This window comes from Talaromyces rugulosus, chromosome III (genome assembly GCF_013368755.1).
Source record: "Talaromyces rugulosus chromosome III, complete sequence".
In the NCBI taxonomy this organism is placed as follows: Eukaryota; Fungi; Ascomycota; class Eurotiomycetes; order Eurotiales; family Trichocomaceae; genus Talaromyces; species Talaromyces rugulosus.
In genome coordinates, this window is record NC_049563.1 from 5,692,587 (window position 1) to 5,706,514 (window position 13,928).

Below are 13,928 nucleotides of genomic sequence, written 5' to 3' on the forward strand. Positions count from 1 at the left end.
TTCAGTGTAGAAATATTATTTTCTTGTGTGCATTATTGATCCTGGTGTTGGATACAATCATTAGAATGGATAAACAAAAGCCTTTCACGTTGTTTGTAACTGGGAATCTTAATTTTATATTCCAAATTATAGATTATTAAAAGCAAAAGTGAAATAGTTTTTACGCTTATATGAAGATGGGTGATGCGACGTTAACTATTACCAAAAGCCTCTAGAGTATAGGGAATCAATTGATATATATAGTATAGAATGGATCCAGATGTCCACCTAATTTTACTTAGCTAGTGGATAGGGCTCTAAATTATACCAATTGGAGATAAATCTATATGTACAATTCTGCGTAGAATAATAGCTAGTAAGGGATGTTTAAGTTACATATGTAGAAAAGACATGTTACATGTATGCTATATAGGTGTATTTAGAGTGATTAATATTAGGTTTATATGAAGTAGCTGTTGTCTACATTTTTGAACTTCCGATCTCTTATATGTTTTAAATACACATGTATATATCACCCTAGCATATATAGGTCGTACATGATGAAGTTTCATGACATTTGAACGCTAGGGTTTTGATATACATATGTAATAATAATAAAAGCGACTTCACCGACATCTGGACACACACACATTAAACAAAAAAAAAAGAAAGAAATGAAAAGAATAGAAAATATTACTCTCCTCTGAGAGGATTACCCACGTCCTCAACACTGCACTATTTTTCCGCGTGCAAGGACCGCGCACAATCTGAATCCTATGTCTAGCTGATAATTATTCAATGTCTACCCTGGCATATAAGGTGCCGAGTGCTGGGTGGTTTGTAAAATTTTCCATTTTCCTTGAAAAGTGAAAGGAACAATAGTAATGTTATGTTGTGAGTCAATCTTGGCTATACTGTTGCGGTGTCCGCCCAGTATGCTCTTTAAAAGCCCCCCGTCTAAATGGCGAGACCAATAGTCATGAAGAGATGCCTCTGATGCTTGTCAACACTTGGGTAAGAGGTAAGAAATTGAAACGTGTACATGAAAAACAATGCTCGACATACACAGTTCTCTTATTATATATGAAAAGTAAACCGTTGTAACAAAAGGAAAAGCGCCGAAGTCACTAAATAATGCCAAAGATCTTTCGATTATCCGTAGTTTTGAAATATCTCCTATTATACATGTAGACAATTCACTCTACTGGCTTGCGATCAAATAGCTTCAATATATGCTCATTACCGGAAGCAGCAGCAACATCTAAGCTGGTCCTCTGCCGCTTATCCTCCGCCATCGGGTCCAAACCAAGCTCCATGAAGAACTTATAAAGCTGTACGACCCGATAACACGCATAGTCCGAACCGTCAAGAGTAAACTTATCAAGGGTCTTGGCAGCAAGTAAATGCAACAACGAAGTCCCCTCCTCATTGCATATGAGGAAGTCTGCATTTTTCTCCTGGAACATCTTAAGCACAGAGTCTTTGAACCCATTCTCATCATTGTGAGATAATTCTCCATAATGAAGAGTATACCAGTCTGAGATGTCCATGCCCTTCTTCACGTAGATGAAGAGTGGACTATTTCCTTTTTTGTTTTTGGCGTTGATGTCCACGCCTGCGTCTAGGAAGCGTTCGAACATTCCAGTGTGGCTCTGCAACCGCTTGGCTAGGTGGTGAAGACCTGTGTTTCCCTTCATGTCAGTTTGAAGAGGGCTTGCGCCATGTTCAATGAGAAGTTCGATGGATACAACTGTTCCTCTTCATAGAGCGTAGTGTAGGTGTGTATTGCCTGCCTTATCGATTTGGTGAATTAAACTTGGGGTCTTCTTAATTATGGCCTTGGCAGCTTCAATGATATCAAGCTTAGGTCCGGTGAACTGTGTCATATAATGGAGGATACCTTTGCCCATGTCGTCTTGCGTCATAATGTCTGCACCGCGTTGAATGAGTTCTTCAATGATTGTTGTGGTGACATCAGGTGTGATTTCGATTTTGGAGCACCATGAGCCATGGCTTTCTGAAGCAGCAAGTAGCAAAGTACGACCGTCGGCGTCTCGAGTTTCAAGCTTCAAGGAAGGAAGATTAAAAAACAGCTCGATAAGTTTACCGCCGGCCAGAATTTCGTGAATGACAATGCATTCTTTTGTAGTCAACTCATCTTCTGCTTCTGATTTGGATCTAACAGATGGTTGAGATCGGCGCGCGGTCTGTGAAAGTTCTTCAAGAAGACGGCATATGGATCTGCACCGTGACTAAGAAGGGCTGTCATAATTTGATGTCGAATTGGTCCTGCGTTCACATTTTTTTCATTGAGTCGTCGAGGCTCCTCATAGGTAGCAGCATGTAATAGAGGGTACTTTTGCCAATCGCCAATCTTGAATCGGGAGATAAGGGACGCGTCTCCATATCTTCCTTCGGGGGTTTCCGGCCTTGGTGGCCGCATGTTGGCAACTTCACCACTGGAAAGAAGGAGTTTTAGGATATCAAGCTGTCTCAGCTCAATGGCGCAGAAGATAGCTGTGGCGCTGACCCGTGCGCCATTCGCTAAGAGAAGTTTGATTAACTGTATGTCATTGCCTGCCTTCGCTAGACATGTGTGTCCTTTAGTATCGACAGCATTAACATCCGCACCACCGTCAATCAAAACCCTGGCAGCTTCTTTATGAAAGACACCATTGTATCTCGAGAAGTCCAACGCGACATGTAGAGGTGTGGCGCCCTTCTCGTCGCGGATTTCCAGGTCGGCACCCATTTTGATAAGATAGGGCAGAGCTTGGTCAACATGCCACCAGCTGCATCCTTCTGCAAGATGGTGAAGAGCACTGTCACCGGAAACAGACTCTCGCCGCCCGGTGATGTACGCATCCACTCGGAGTTTGGCGTTCACATTGACAGTAAAATCCTCAACCAGCACTTTCACCACTTCCATGTTGGGCACCGAACGGTTACATGCAGTGAGTAGCAGTGGCTTAATGGCAGCCAAAGCGCACTATAATATGCAAAAGTGACTCCCCGGACTAATTGGGTCGAAGGAGGTCAACAACCCCTTCTGCGATTCTCTCCTCGAAAAGGTCGAAATGTCTTAAAGCCAATAAGCTTCTCCGCGTACTTTCCCGATAATTCACCTATTGACCGCGCCGTCAAGTTTCCCTGGGTATCATGATATCTTCCACACTCTCTCAATGCTCATTTCGTTGCCGAATACCGATACCTGCACGTGCGAAAATCTGGGTCCTGAGTCGAGTAATTGTTAGGTGTGATGGTGGAAATATCAGGAAAAAGGCGATCTCGCAGGTGGGCCAGAAGTTTGAATGTATACTCGTAATGGTTCGATGCCGCGATATGCATAGCATTGTTCAGGCTAGCTTTCTTACTAATACCACCATGGGCAACTATCAAGTTCAATATCTCATCCAGTCGAGTTGTATCATGTTCCACAGCCAGTGAACCGCTAGTATAACTACTAGGGATGTTTCCTGGACCGCGATATGGACGCGCTTTGTCATTTAGCAAAATGCCGGCTGCATTCAGTGCTTGCCCCATAGTCCTTTTATCACATCTGTCCCACTTTTCATTTTCCGCTTCGAAGTAGACAAGCCCTCCGAACAGAGAATATCTACTACCCGTTAGCAGATTGAGATCTGCGCCGCCTTCGAGGAGTGTTAGGACAATCTCGGGACAGCCTGATCTGCAAGCGTAGTCAAAGGCTGTCATGCCTGAGCTGTCTCTCATATTGATAAAGGCATAGCGCCTTTCCTCATCTAGACCCGTAAGTTTGGAGAGGACAAGGCCAACGACATTGGGTTGGCGTGTCCGGGCTGCAATGTGGAGCACTGTCGACCCGTCATCTGTTTTTGTAAACATATCTACACCAGCATTGAGGAGTTGGAGAACGTATGTTTCAGATACACTGGCAGCAATATGCAAGGGTTGAACGCCATGAAAAGCTCGAGGATTCATATTCTTGTAAACTGAAAGGGCGTACTCGAGCGGCTGCTGTTCCATAGGCCTAGTACGTTCTGTGAAACTTCTACTACAAACGACATGTAACACTGTATCCCCAGTGTTATTTGGTTTGTCTATGTCCAAACCCAAGCTGAACAAGTGTTTCATGGTTTCAGCCTTATCTGGTGAAGGTTCCTTGGCAGCAATATTATGGAACAGAGTATTTCCCGCGTAGTCTGTGGCATCAGGATCAAGACCAAGTCCGATCAAACGCCCCACGCGACCTTTCATCGTAACACAATTGTGCAAGAGGGTTTGGCCTTTGTAGTTGCGTGTGTCAAGGCAGGCTCCCAGGGCAAGAAGAATCTCATAAGTCTCGAGGTTTTCCTTGAGGGTAGATCGTTTACTGGCGTAGATAAATTTGAAGAGAGGAGTCTCACCTTTATGGTTCTGGCTCTCGAGATTTGCGCCCGCATTCATTAGATTAGAAGCAAAATTTTGGCACTCTCCTATTGTAACGTGCAAAGGAGTATCGCCATGCTTGTTACGTAGACTTGGGTCGGCCCCCGCAGACAGAAGAGCATCAATCACATCACCCTCCATATTCCAGTTTCGCATCGCCATGTGTAGTGGACCGTTGCCATCAGAATCGGTGGTGTTGATATCAGGCTTGTATCTTAAGAAGTTAAGTACGGATTCACAGCGAAGACCCTCAACTCGACAATGTAGTGGTGTTTTCCCTGAATCTTGTAGTCTTTCGTTGATATTGACTACCCCTGTTCCCATAATTTGAGGAAGTAGCTCATCATCTGACGAGCCATCTGTATGAATGGAAATTCCACCACCACCACCAGCTTCTAACAATAGCTTGACGATCTTGAGGTTGTTATTGAAGGTGTACCCCAAAGCAGTAAAGCCCGCTTCACTTTTCACGTTGACATCGGCACCAGCTTTGAGCAAAATACCCAAGCATTCCGCTATGACAGATCCGTGAGGTAAATGACCAAGTCCACAAAGAGCATGTAGGGCAGCATATCCTCTCGGCTCCGTTTTATTGTCACCTGACCATTTATGACCACCAATTCCAGCAAACTCGTCTCCAGAATAAGAACAAATGATGTTCGGGTCAGCACCTGCACGTAGCAATACCTCTATCGTATTCTGGTCACTCTCTTTACAGGCACGGAAAAGCGCAGTGTCTCCGCGAACCTTGGCATTCACGTCAACACCTGGATGCTGAAGGATCCGGAATACCAGGGTTGCGTGCCCCCCGCTTGCTGCCCAGTTAAGAGCTTTGTGGCATGTTTCGATGTCTTTTAGGTATGGAAGTAACTCTGATACCGCACCGACATGGCCATTATTGCATGCATACATAAGCGGTGTGTGTCCTACTGAGACCGGTGCATTTCCACAAAACCGTCCGGGATTCTCCTTTGTTTTTGGAGTCAGAGGGTCAACACCGGCAAAAAGCAAGGTTTTCACAACTTCTACACAATTGTTACTAGCAGCTGCATGGAGAGGCTTAAGTCCCGTGTGCGCCTCTCCATCGGGATCAGCTCCGTTAGCAAGTAGGATTCGAGCAACGCCCGCATCGCCAGACGTGGCAGCCCAGTACAGAGGGGTATTGCCATGAGAATCTCGAACATCAGGATTAATATCTCCTTGCTGTAGCAAGCATGCAGCGTATTCAGCGAGGCCAGTCCGAGAAGCAATATGAAGAGGAGTAAGTCCATGGATTTCGGTTGTTGGCCAATCAATGTCCAGCCAAGCGAGTAGTCTCTGTTTGTCTGCAAAGAAGGTGTTGAGAATATTATAAAGGAATTTCATATCTGCACCATCCTGAATGGCACGATTGGAATGAATATACCAATTTTCAGCAGCATATTCCAGGAATGGAAACTGCAGTCTGACTTTACTTTGCCGGGACTTTTTAGGCCGGAAGAACTCAGACGTTGAATCCCGCTTCTTAATTTCCAGATTGTCAAGACAACCAGACCTTAGATAATCCAGACAAGCAACAGCAAGACGTTTATTCGTTGGTGCGGCCTCGAGAACCGGATAGAAACAATCATTGGCTGCATTTGTGCGAGTAAACCCCTTAAGAAACTCGGTGAACGAATGGTGAACTACCGGGACGGTCTCATCCGGAAGAACTTCCAGTAGCGGACCGCAGGCAGCTCGCACTAGGTCCTTAGTTTCTTTCAGGCTGCGATGTTCAGTTGGAACGAGTGTTGCTTTCACGATTTCGGCAATTTCTAGAAGACGAAGTGGACGAGTCGCATGAGTGACGAATTGTAAGATGAAAACCTGAATCTCATCGGGAACATTGGAACGCTTTGCATGCTGTCGCAGCAACTTATTATACATGACATTCAGATCGGCTGGCAACGCCTTCAAAACCTCATATACATCGGCACCCGGCTCTACAAAGGCATCCATCAGAGTTTGGCATATAAGAATAAACCATTTGTCCGGCCGGGGACGGCTTCTACAATGACACTCCTATGCTCTTCCGGAATAGTGGAGTTTCCAAGCCGGTATTGAACGTCGGCCGCAATATCAATATCCACCAGGCGTTCTTCCAGCCGAATTTGCGCAATATGAAATGACATGGAATTTCCAAAGCCATCACCGGGCGCGAAGTAATCAAGACCTTGATTTTCGCTGGATGCCACTGGCCTAGCTCGACTAACGCATGAAGGAAATCATCATTTCCTTGGTCCATCTCATCCAGGGCATCTGTGACGCAGTACACTTTAGGAAAAGCGGACAATGCAAATTTGAGGTTCTTCAACAAGTCGCTTAGAGATATACTGTCAAGGGACCGCTGTTGCTCAAGATAGTCTTTCTTCAGTTTAGCCTAAAGTGGCGGGCTATGATTAAAGATTTAGCATAACCAATCCCGCAACGCGGCGATGGGTTTATAATTTGCGTTAATAATTTGTCGGAAAAAGAAATATAGAACTGGAACATCCTCTTTGCGCAGCTGATTGATGATTGAAGCTGCCATAACCGACGTGCCGGAGCCTGGAATGCCCTTGATCCACAAGAGTCCGTCGTCATGGCTTTGATGCCATCCTTGATAGGTGGTGGTAGATGTGAGCCACTCGCCTGTCCCTACCAAATAGGACGACAGGTGTCTTGAAAATTCACTTCTTTCCTCTTCATAGGGAGTTTGTTGTAGCCATTCTCTGATTTTTTTTTTAATGTCTTCTACCGATAGAGGAGTAATGTTTTCTGTTTCAAATTCAGGAACAGCACTTGGCTTTACCAGGATGAAATCACCTTCCTCAGAGCCGGAGCCAAAAGAGGACATGATGTATTTGATTTTTTGATAAAAGAAAAAAAAAATTTCTCTTTGGTTTGTATTGAAAGTTGTCAAGGAGAAGCGGAGGTGTAGTGGCTATAGCAGGGTGTGTTTGTCTTTGCGCCGTGGTCTGGTTCCTCGAGTTTCCTTTGTAATATCTACCCCTCATTATTATGCTGGAAGTGCCTTCTATTGGCTGCTTAGCTACGAGGCTGACAGGCTGGGCAAGGCTGGGCACATTCCAAACACTGTCCTGTCGCACACCTTTTCTAGTACTTATATTGGTATATTGTACGCGGCGGGTATAAATGGAAGCTAGCTTGAATACCAAGAAAGTATATAGTAGTATGCTCAGCGAGATTTAAAAATTACTTTTGATTTATATTTAATTAAAAAAACTGTTCCATACTAAGAAACAAATGGAAGTACGCTCAATACTAAGAAATTACATAATAAACATGTGCAGGAGCGGCGATCAAATTTCATGGGATACGTAGTCTCTACCACCAGCCTTAAATGTCCGTGGACGCGGATCAATAATAAACGTAATTTATTATAACGACCCACTTTAGTCCTTTGCAAGGAGACAATATTATTAGTTGACGTGATGACTTGACAAACTCTTTGTTTTCAATAATGCGATTTTCTTAACTACGGTAAATTGCATGTCGACTATATCCCACAAAAACGAAGCGGCAAGTAATATCCAGACCAGTAAATAAAAAAGTGGTCAGAACAGTATACATTTTGATCTTTACAGTTGGCTGAACCTTCTCGATGGCGAGTCCTTTTGCTTCGGGAACCGTGACGATGATTGTCTGTCCCTTAGAGCTAGAAGGGGGAACGATAGGATTCTAACAGTGTAGGATTCTTCTCTACGTGCAGTGGATTTTACATATCCAGAACTTGTTACAAGCAATACTAAAGCCTTATCCGCCTCAAAAGCTATTATCTATAGTGCTATCGATGCCTTTTAGTGACAGTGGCACCTCTAGCCATTAATCAAGCAAAGAGTGGATTGCCGGTCCTGTCATAGGCCATATGGCATCAGTAATGATTGTTTCGTAGGACTTTTCTGGTGAAGGAAAATAGGAGGAGACGGAGAAACAGTAATCGTCACACCGAAACCTAATAAATTCTTCTTTATATCTGAGGCAGAGTCATGACTGGTCAGGCAGGAGATGTCAGATCATCAGCCTTTATGTGAAGTGGAAGAGTCGACCTCCAGGCATGAATTGGAAATCCAATACTGGATACACATCGACTGATTTTACTTAAAATAATACAAAATTGCCTTAGTAGACAAATTCTTAATATATAATATGCTTAGAATTCTCAACATCTTCTACAATTTATCGTATTTAATGTAGTTATTGGCATCTAGTTATGCGAGACATTGAGGGGATCATTAAGGGATAGTAGCTGGATGAATCTAAAAATTGCATTTGTTGGAAATAATGAATGCATACTCGAAGTATGGACTTAGATGGGATGTCTTCAAGTATGTTCTCTGTTCTCTACCTGAGTTTCGTAGTCGACATGCTCTTATTTGAGGTGGATATTACATGATAGCAGGTACTATGCAAAGACTGAAATGGAGAATCATGTAGAATGACGATTAAACCCACTGAAACATCTTTTGTTTACTGCAGTACTAATGGCCAAAGTCCCACGACAGCCTCACACAACGGTTTGCACTATGACAATGCCTAGCGAGCGCAAAGAGAACCTTGATGATATCTGCGACCGGGACGTGTTCTCTCATCTCTGCGTCATATCCCACCGATCGCTTAAGGGTAGCGTTGAATGCCTCAGTTACTGCTTCAGCATCATCCCAGTCGAGATTGTCATCACCGATTCGCCCATTCTGGGTGGAAATGTCTGAATCGCGGGTGAACTCAAGGCCAAGCAAGTAGTTGTACGAATCCTCGAACACTGGTTCACTGTAATTGACCTCCAAATTGGTGATAAACTGGAGACAGCCAGTAGAAACGATAGTAGAGCACATATCGAGAAACTTATTTAGCTGGCTATCGTCATCTTCTCTAAAGGGATACATGCCCTCCTCGTATCCAATTACGTCGATGTCCATTGAGATGTAGAATGCGTTTTCACCATAATAGATTGGCAGAGCTTCAGCACGGAGCTGTTTGCACACCTGAGCGAGGGCTGGTGGCCTGAGGGTGTACTTGACTCTCTCGTATTTGTTCCCCTGTTTGACGAGGGCGAGACGGTAAACTTCGACACGAAGCTCGGGTGGCAGATTCATGAATCTGAATGGCTGCTATTGCAGTCAAGAAAATAAGTAAAGGAGCGACTGAGATGGCAAGGGCGAACACAACTTACAGCATGTTTGTCCCTCTCGGAGATCTTGGAAATCTTCTTGAGAAACTTCTTGCGTACCATAATTGCCGCTGATAGGAGAGATACCTAGGACTCAGATCGTACCCTGACATCAACGAGGAGCAGGGTGTAGCTAAGCTATCGAGTGGTTGGCAAGAGCAAAGTGGGGAGAGGATCAAGGTGGATATAAAAGTAAACAGCAGCACCGCTTGCCCTCACGTGACACAAATCCTTTGTTGAATTTTCTAAAACACCACCAAAAAGGGTCAATTCTCATTAGTATGGGTTTGTTTTTAATTCATTATCGATTGATAGGCTGACATACCCCACTAGGTTGGATAGTATATTCATGGATATATTGGCAACTGAATACAATTATTCATTATTTTGGGTGACCAACAAAACCCAACGTTTGCTGCAAAATCTCACTGTTTTTAGTAAAAAACCAAGTGTCTGCATTTAGAATTTAAACTCCAAGCAATTTGTTCAGGATAATTCGCAGCCACTTGAAGGAATTTTAAGTGAAGCTACACTTATAAGTGTTGAACTTTCTACCTAACGTTCATGAAGGGACAAAGTGATCACATTATCACATTATCACAGCGAATTAAACAAGCCCTCAAACATAGGTAATGCTTCACTCACGTCGCCAATCAAAGTCGATGTTTCATTAACAAACGATGGCGTCAGCAAAGAGTTTGCGTTTTTCAGAATGGAACCCAATTCCGTAATTGTATTATCCGTTAGTAAAGACTTAAGTGCGGGGAATAGAGGAACAACATAGCCCAGAATATCCTTGAGCGACTTCACGAGTGGAGGGGTAAAAAGCTCATCTGCGTCACTGATGATACTCCTCATCTGGTTGACAAAGGTAGCGGTGAGCAGGCCTCCGTCATTCATGAGTAAAGTCTTAAGACTGTTGATCATATTCGTTATAAGTGGTGGTTTGATTGCTGGTGCTAGACGCAGAATATCACTGATAAGGGTATAGCAGGCCACCGACATCGTCAATGATACCTCCGGTCTCATTGACAAACTTAGCCGTCAACAAGGTGCTAGAATTGTCGAGGAGGCTTTCTATTTTGTCGATAATATTCCTTGTCAACAATGACTTGATTGCAGGAATCAAAGGAGAGACTAGCGAAAGAATCTCCGAAATAGCAGTTTGGAGTGTGTTAATGGCAGAGGGAGTAAGAAGTCTGTCAACGTCATTGATCATACCAGAAGGCTGGTTGATGAACTGTGGTGTCAACAGCATGTTAGCATTCGAGATCAGCGATTCAATTGACTTGACATTGTTGCCACCGAGGGGAGCGTGCGCCTCGGAGACCGCTAGACTGGCGTTGTTGACGAGACCGCTTGTTAACTTGACAAACGTTGGAGTCAAAAGACTATTCGCATTTGTAAGGAGGGCCACTATCTCCTTGACAATATCGTTGCTGAGGAGACCATTGGCCTCGGTGACAAGTGGGGTGGCATTATCGATCAAGTTACTAGCCTTCTTAACAAAGCTTGTGGTAAGAAGACCGTTTGCACTTTTGATCAATGTTTCAATTGCTTTGACGTTGTTCCCACCTAGGAGACTAGGTGTGTCATTCACAACAGGAACAGCATCGTCTATAAGTGTGCTTGCCTTATGGACAAAGTCTGACGTGAGAAGAACGTTTGCATTGTCAATTAATTTCTCGACTTTGCTAATGAAGCTCAAAGTAAGAAGGTTGTTGGCATTATCAACCACACTCCAAAATTTGTTATCAACTAGAGGAGCCAGGCCAGTAGCAAGGCAATCAAAGGTATTGATGATGTTAGGGAGTAAGTTGAGAAACGCTTGACTTCCCAAGATTTTCAACAAGTCCCCCAAATCTCCAGCGTCGCCAGATAGGTCACCTAGGAGGTTGCTTAGGGGACCACTGCCCGATGACGTGGTAGATGAAGACGAAGTGGATGGTTGACTGGAAGCAGCTGCGCTATTAGAGCCCCAAGTGTTTCCTCCGGAGGGGACGGTTCTCTCTTCGGCTGGTTGACTTGAAGTAGTAGAAGCACCTACGCCGGAGCTCCTGGTATATGTCGATACAGTGATCAATGGGACAGACACAGACGTTGAAGAAGCGTACGGTTCCATTGATAGGCCGGAGGTATAGACTGTAATCTCAGAAGGACCGAGGCTGGCGGCCTATTATTCTGCTTATACTCCGCTGTCCGAACTATCCATGCCAGTTTTATTTCACGGGAACCGCTGACTTCGAATTTCCTATCAATATTTCCGGCCGCTGCCTATTTAGACAAAAGAAATCTCATCTCTGATCACTGCATCCAATTGAATGTGAACTGTGTACTTTACATGTATATAGGTGAAAGTTGGCTAGCCCAATATAGCCCACCATGGCCCATTAGCGATCCTACGATTTTATTGTCGTCAGTCTATCAATAAACCGCTTACCAAATTCATAGGTGGCCCGTCCGGATGTACTACGTCACTAGCAAACTCAGCCAAGAAGCCGAGCGTATTGCTCCTAGAAGCTAGCGGGCGGAATGAGGACAAATCTCTGCGGGTCGATGGAAAGCGCCGGAAGACATTCATGGAGGAGAATATGAATTGGGTATATCAGACGACCCCGCAGGAGCACTGCAACAGCCGTAAACCCGATTACTCACGCGGTAAGGGGCTCGAGGGCGGCTCTTCGATCAATTTTGGAGTTTACACTGTCAGGGCATGAGACGAGTATGACGGATGGGCCGCCGAGGTCGAGGACGATACTTTTGCCAGAGACAAGATGCAGGCGCGGTTCAAAAGACTAGGAGCGTTTGATAGCACAATTGATGTCCCAGAAAACTAGAAGTATGGACAGTTTAAACTTACAGACCATGGCAATAAAGGTGGCTTGCACGTTAGCTATGCCAAAGAATGGGAATCCGATTTGGCAATGGTGTTGGATGCATTCGCAGAAGTTGGAGCTCAGCGGAATCTTGATCACAACTCTGGTAATCCCCTTGGATTCGCACTTTGTATCAATTCCGCTTCTAAGGGCATTCGATCAACCACTATTGATCTGTTGATCGAAGCCTCGGTTATTTTGGTCATTATCTCCGATGGTCTGGTGCAACGCATTATATTGAACAAAAATAAGGCTGTGGGAGTGGAAGCTAATGGCAGAGAATGTGAGTTTTATCGAAGGGTTGGTTACCTGGTTTCTGAAAAAAACTCACGGATGTTCGCAGATTGTGCCTCGAAAGAGGTCATCGTCTCCGCAGGACCGCTTGAAACCCCCAAGATGTTGATGCATTCTGGCATCGGTCTAGCCGAAGAACTAAGCAAGTTCAACATTTCAGTCATTCAAGATCTACCAGCCGTAGGCCAAGGTCTCCGTGATCACGTCTTTGTCTCACTTATCGTGACACGCAACCCCAAAACCAACGACTGCAATTATTTCCACCGAGACAAAGTAGTCACGGAGGCCGCAAGTCCGTCCAAGATTTCATGAACCGCGAGACCATTCCTCACCACGAGATTGTTGGCCATTTCCCCGTACATTTCACCTTTCCGCAGCTCTTCGGTCTGCCTGTGTTCTTGATGAACGAGCAATCTGTTGGGGAGGTGCGATTGCGGTCGTCCGACCCGGATGAGCCGCTTTTGTTCAATCCCAAATTCCTCGAGCATCCATTTGGCCGGCGAGCATGTATTAAGATATACCGTCATTTGTGGGACCTGACCAAGCACCCTTCTTTTGCGTAGGATACCGTCTCCACAATCATGGCACCAGTATCCTAGTCCGATAAAGACATTCTTCAGTTCTGGAAAAACAGGATAACGTCTAGTTGGCACATGACGGGAACCGTGAAGATCGGTAGAGAGGGTGTCAGTGATGCCGTTGTCGATAGTCGCTTCCGAGTCTTTGGGGTGGAAACCCTACGTGTGGCTGATATGAGCGTGGTACCAGTTCTAACCAACAATAACACACGGGCCACTGCTTATGTGACTGGAGCAACATCTGCCGATGTTTCGATTTGCGAACATGGGTTGAATAAATAGCTATATGCATAGGCCGGGACCGCTACCCAACTATTCGTCAATGCACGCATTTATAGGCCGCCCGGGCCATATAGGCCTTCAGTAGGGATCTGCGGCTCCGACCTGCACAACTACCACGGTGTCTTTGGCAGCAACCAGGTGCCTTATTCTATTGGACACGAGGCCATGGGTATCGTCGAGGAAGTTGGAGCAGATGTTGATTCCGTGAATGTTGGGGATCGGGTTATGATCCCTGACTTTCCTGATGGCGTCGGGCTAGATTTAGAACCAGAAATTAACCTTGCAATTGCATTGTATGGAGAAGGCTATCAATTTGGTAATCTG

General features: G+C 44.9%; 5 protein-coding genes across 5 annotated transcripts; all 5 read right to left on the reverse strand.

The window, feature by feature from the left end:
• Positions 1-1,175: 1,175 nt before the first annotated feature.
• TRUGW13939_06758 (uncharacterized protein) lies at positions 1,176-1,676 on the reverse strand (the record flags this gene model as incomplete). The annotated part of the gene is made up of 1 exon (XM_035489906.1): positions 1,176-1,676. One exon carries the CDS (start codon positions 1,674-1,676, stop codon positions 1,176-1,178), a length of 501 nt encoding a protein of 166 aa, XP_035345799.1.
• A 63-nt stretch (positions 1,677-1,739) lies between these two features.
• TRUGW13939_06759 (uncharacterized protein) lies at positions 1,740-2,908 on the reverse strand (the record flags this gene model as incomplete). The annotated part of the gene is made up of 2 exons (XM_035489907.1): positions 1,740-2,186; positions 2,279-2,908. The coding sequence occupies 2 exons, from the start codon at positions 2,906-2,908 to the stop codon at positions 1,740-1,742; spliced, it is 1,077 nt and encodes a 358-aa protein (XP_035345800.1).
• Positions 2,909-3,165: 257 nt separating this feature from the next.
• On the reverse strand, positions 3,166-6,363 carry TRUGW13939_06760 (uncharacterized protein; the record flags this gene model as incomplete). Its single annotated transcript, XM_035489908.1, has 1 exon — positions 3,166-6,363. The coding sequence occupies one exon, from the start codon at positions 6,361-6,363 to the stop codon at positions 3,166-3,168; it is 3,198 nt and encodes a 1,065-aa protein (XP_035345801.1).
• A 2,522-nt stretch (positions 6,364-8,885) lies between these two features.
• On the reverse strand, positions 8,886-9,637 carry TRUGW13939_06761 (uncharacterized protein; the record flags this gene model as incomplete). Its single annotated transcript, XM_035489909.1, has 2 exons — positions 8,886-9,515; positions 9,578-9,637. 2 exons carry the CDS (start codon positions 9,635-9,637, stop codon positions 8,886-8,888), a joined length of 690 nt encoding a protein of 229 aa, XP_035345802.1.
• Positions 9,638-10,171: 534 nt separating this feature from the next.
• On the reverse strand, positions 10,172-11,696 carry TRUGW13939_06762 (uncharacterized protein; the record flags this gene model as incomplete). Its single annotated transcript, XM_035489910.1, has 2 exons — positions 10,172-10,490; positions 10,552-11,696. 2 exons carry the CDS (start codon positions 11,694-11,696, stop codon positions 10,172-10,174), a joined length of 1,464 nt encoding a protein of 487 aa, XP_035345803.1.
• Positions 11,697-13,928: the final 2,232 nt, after the last annotated feature.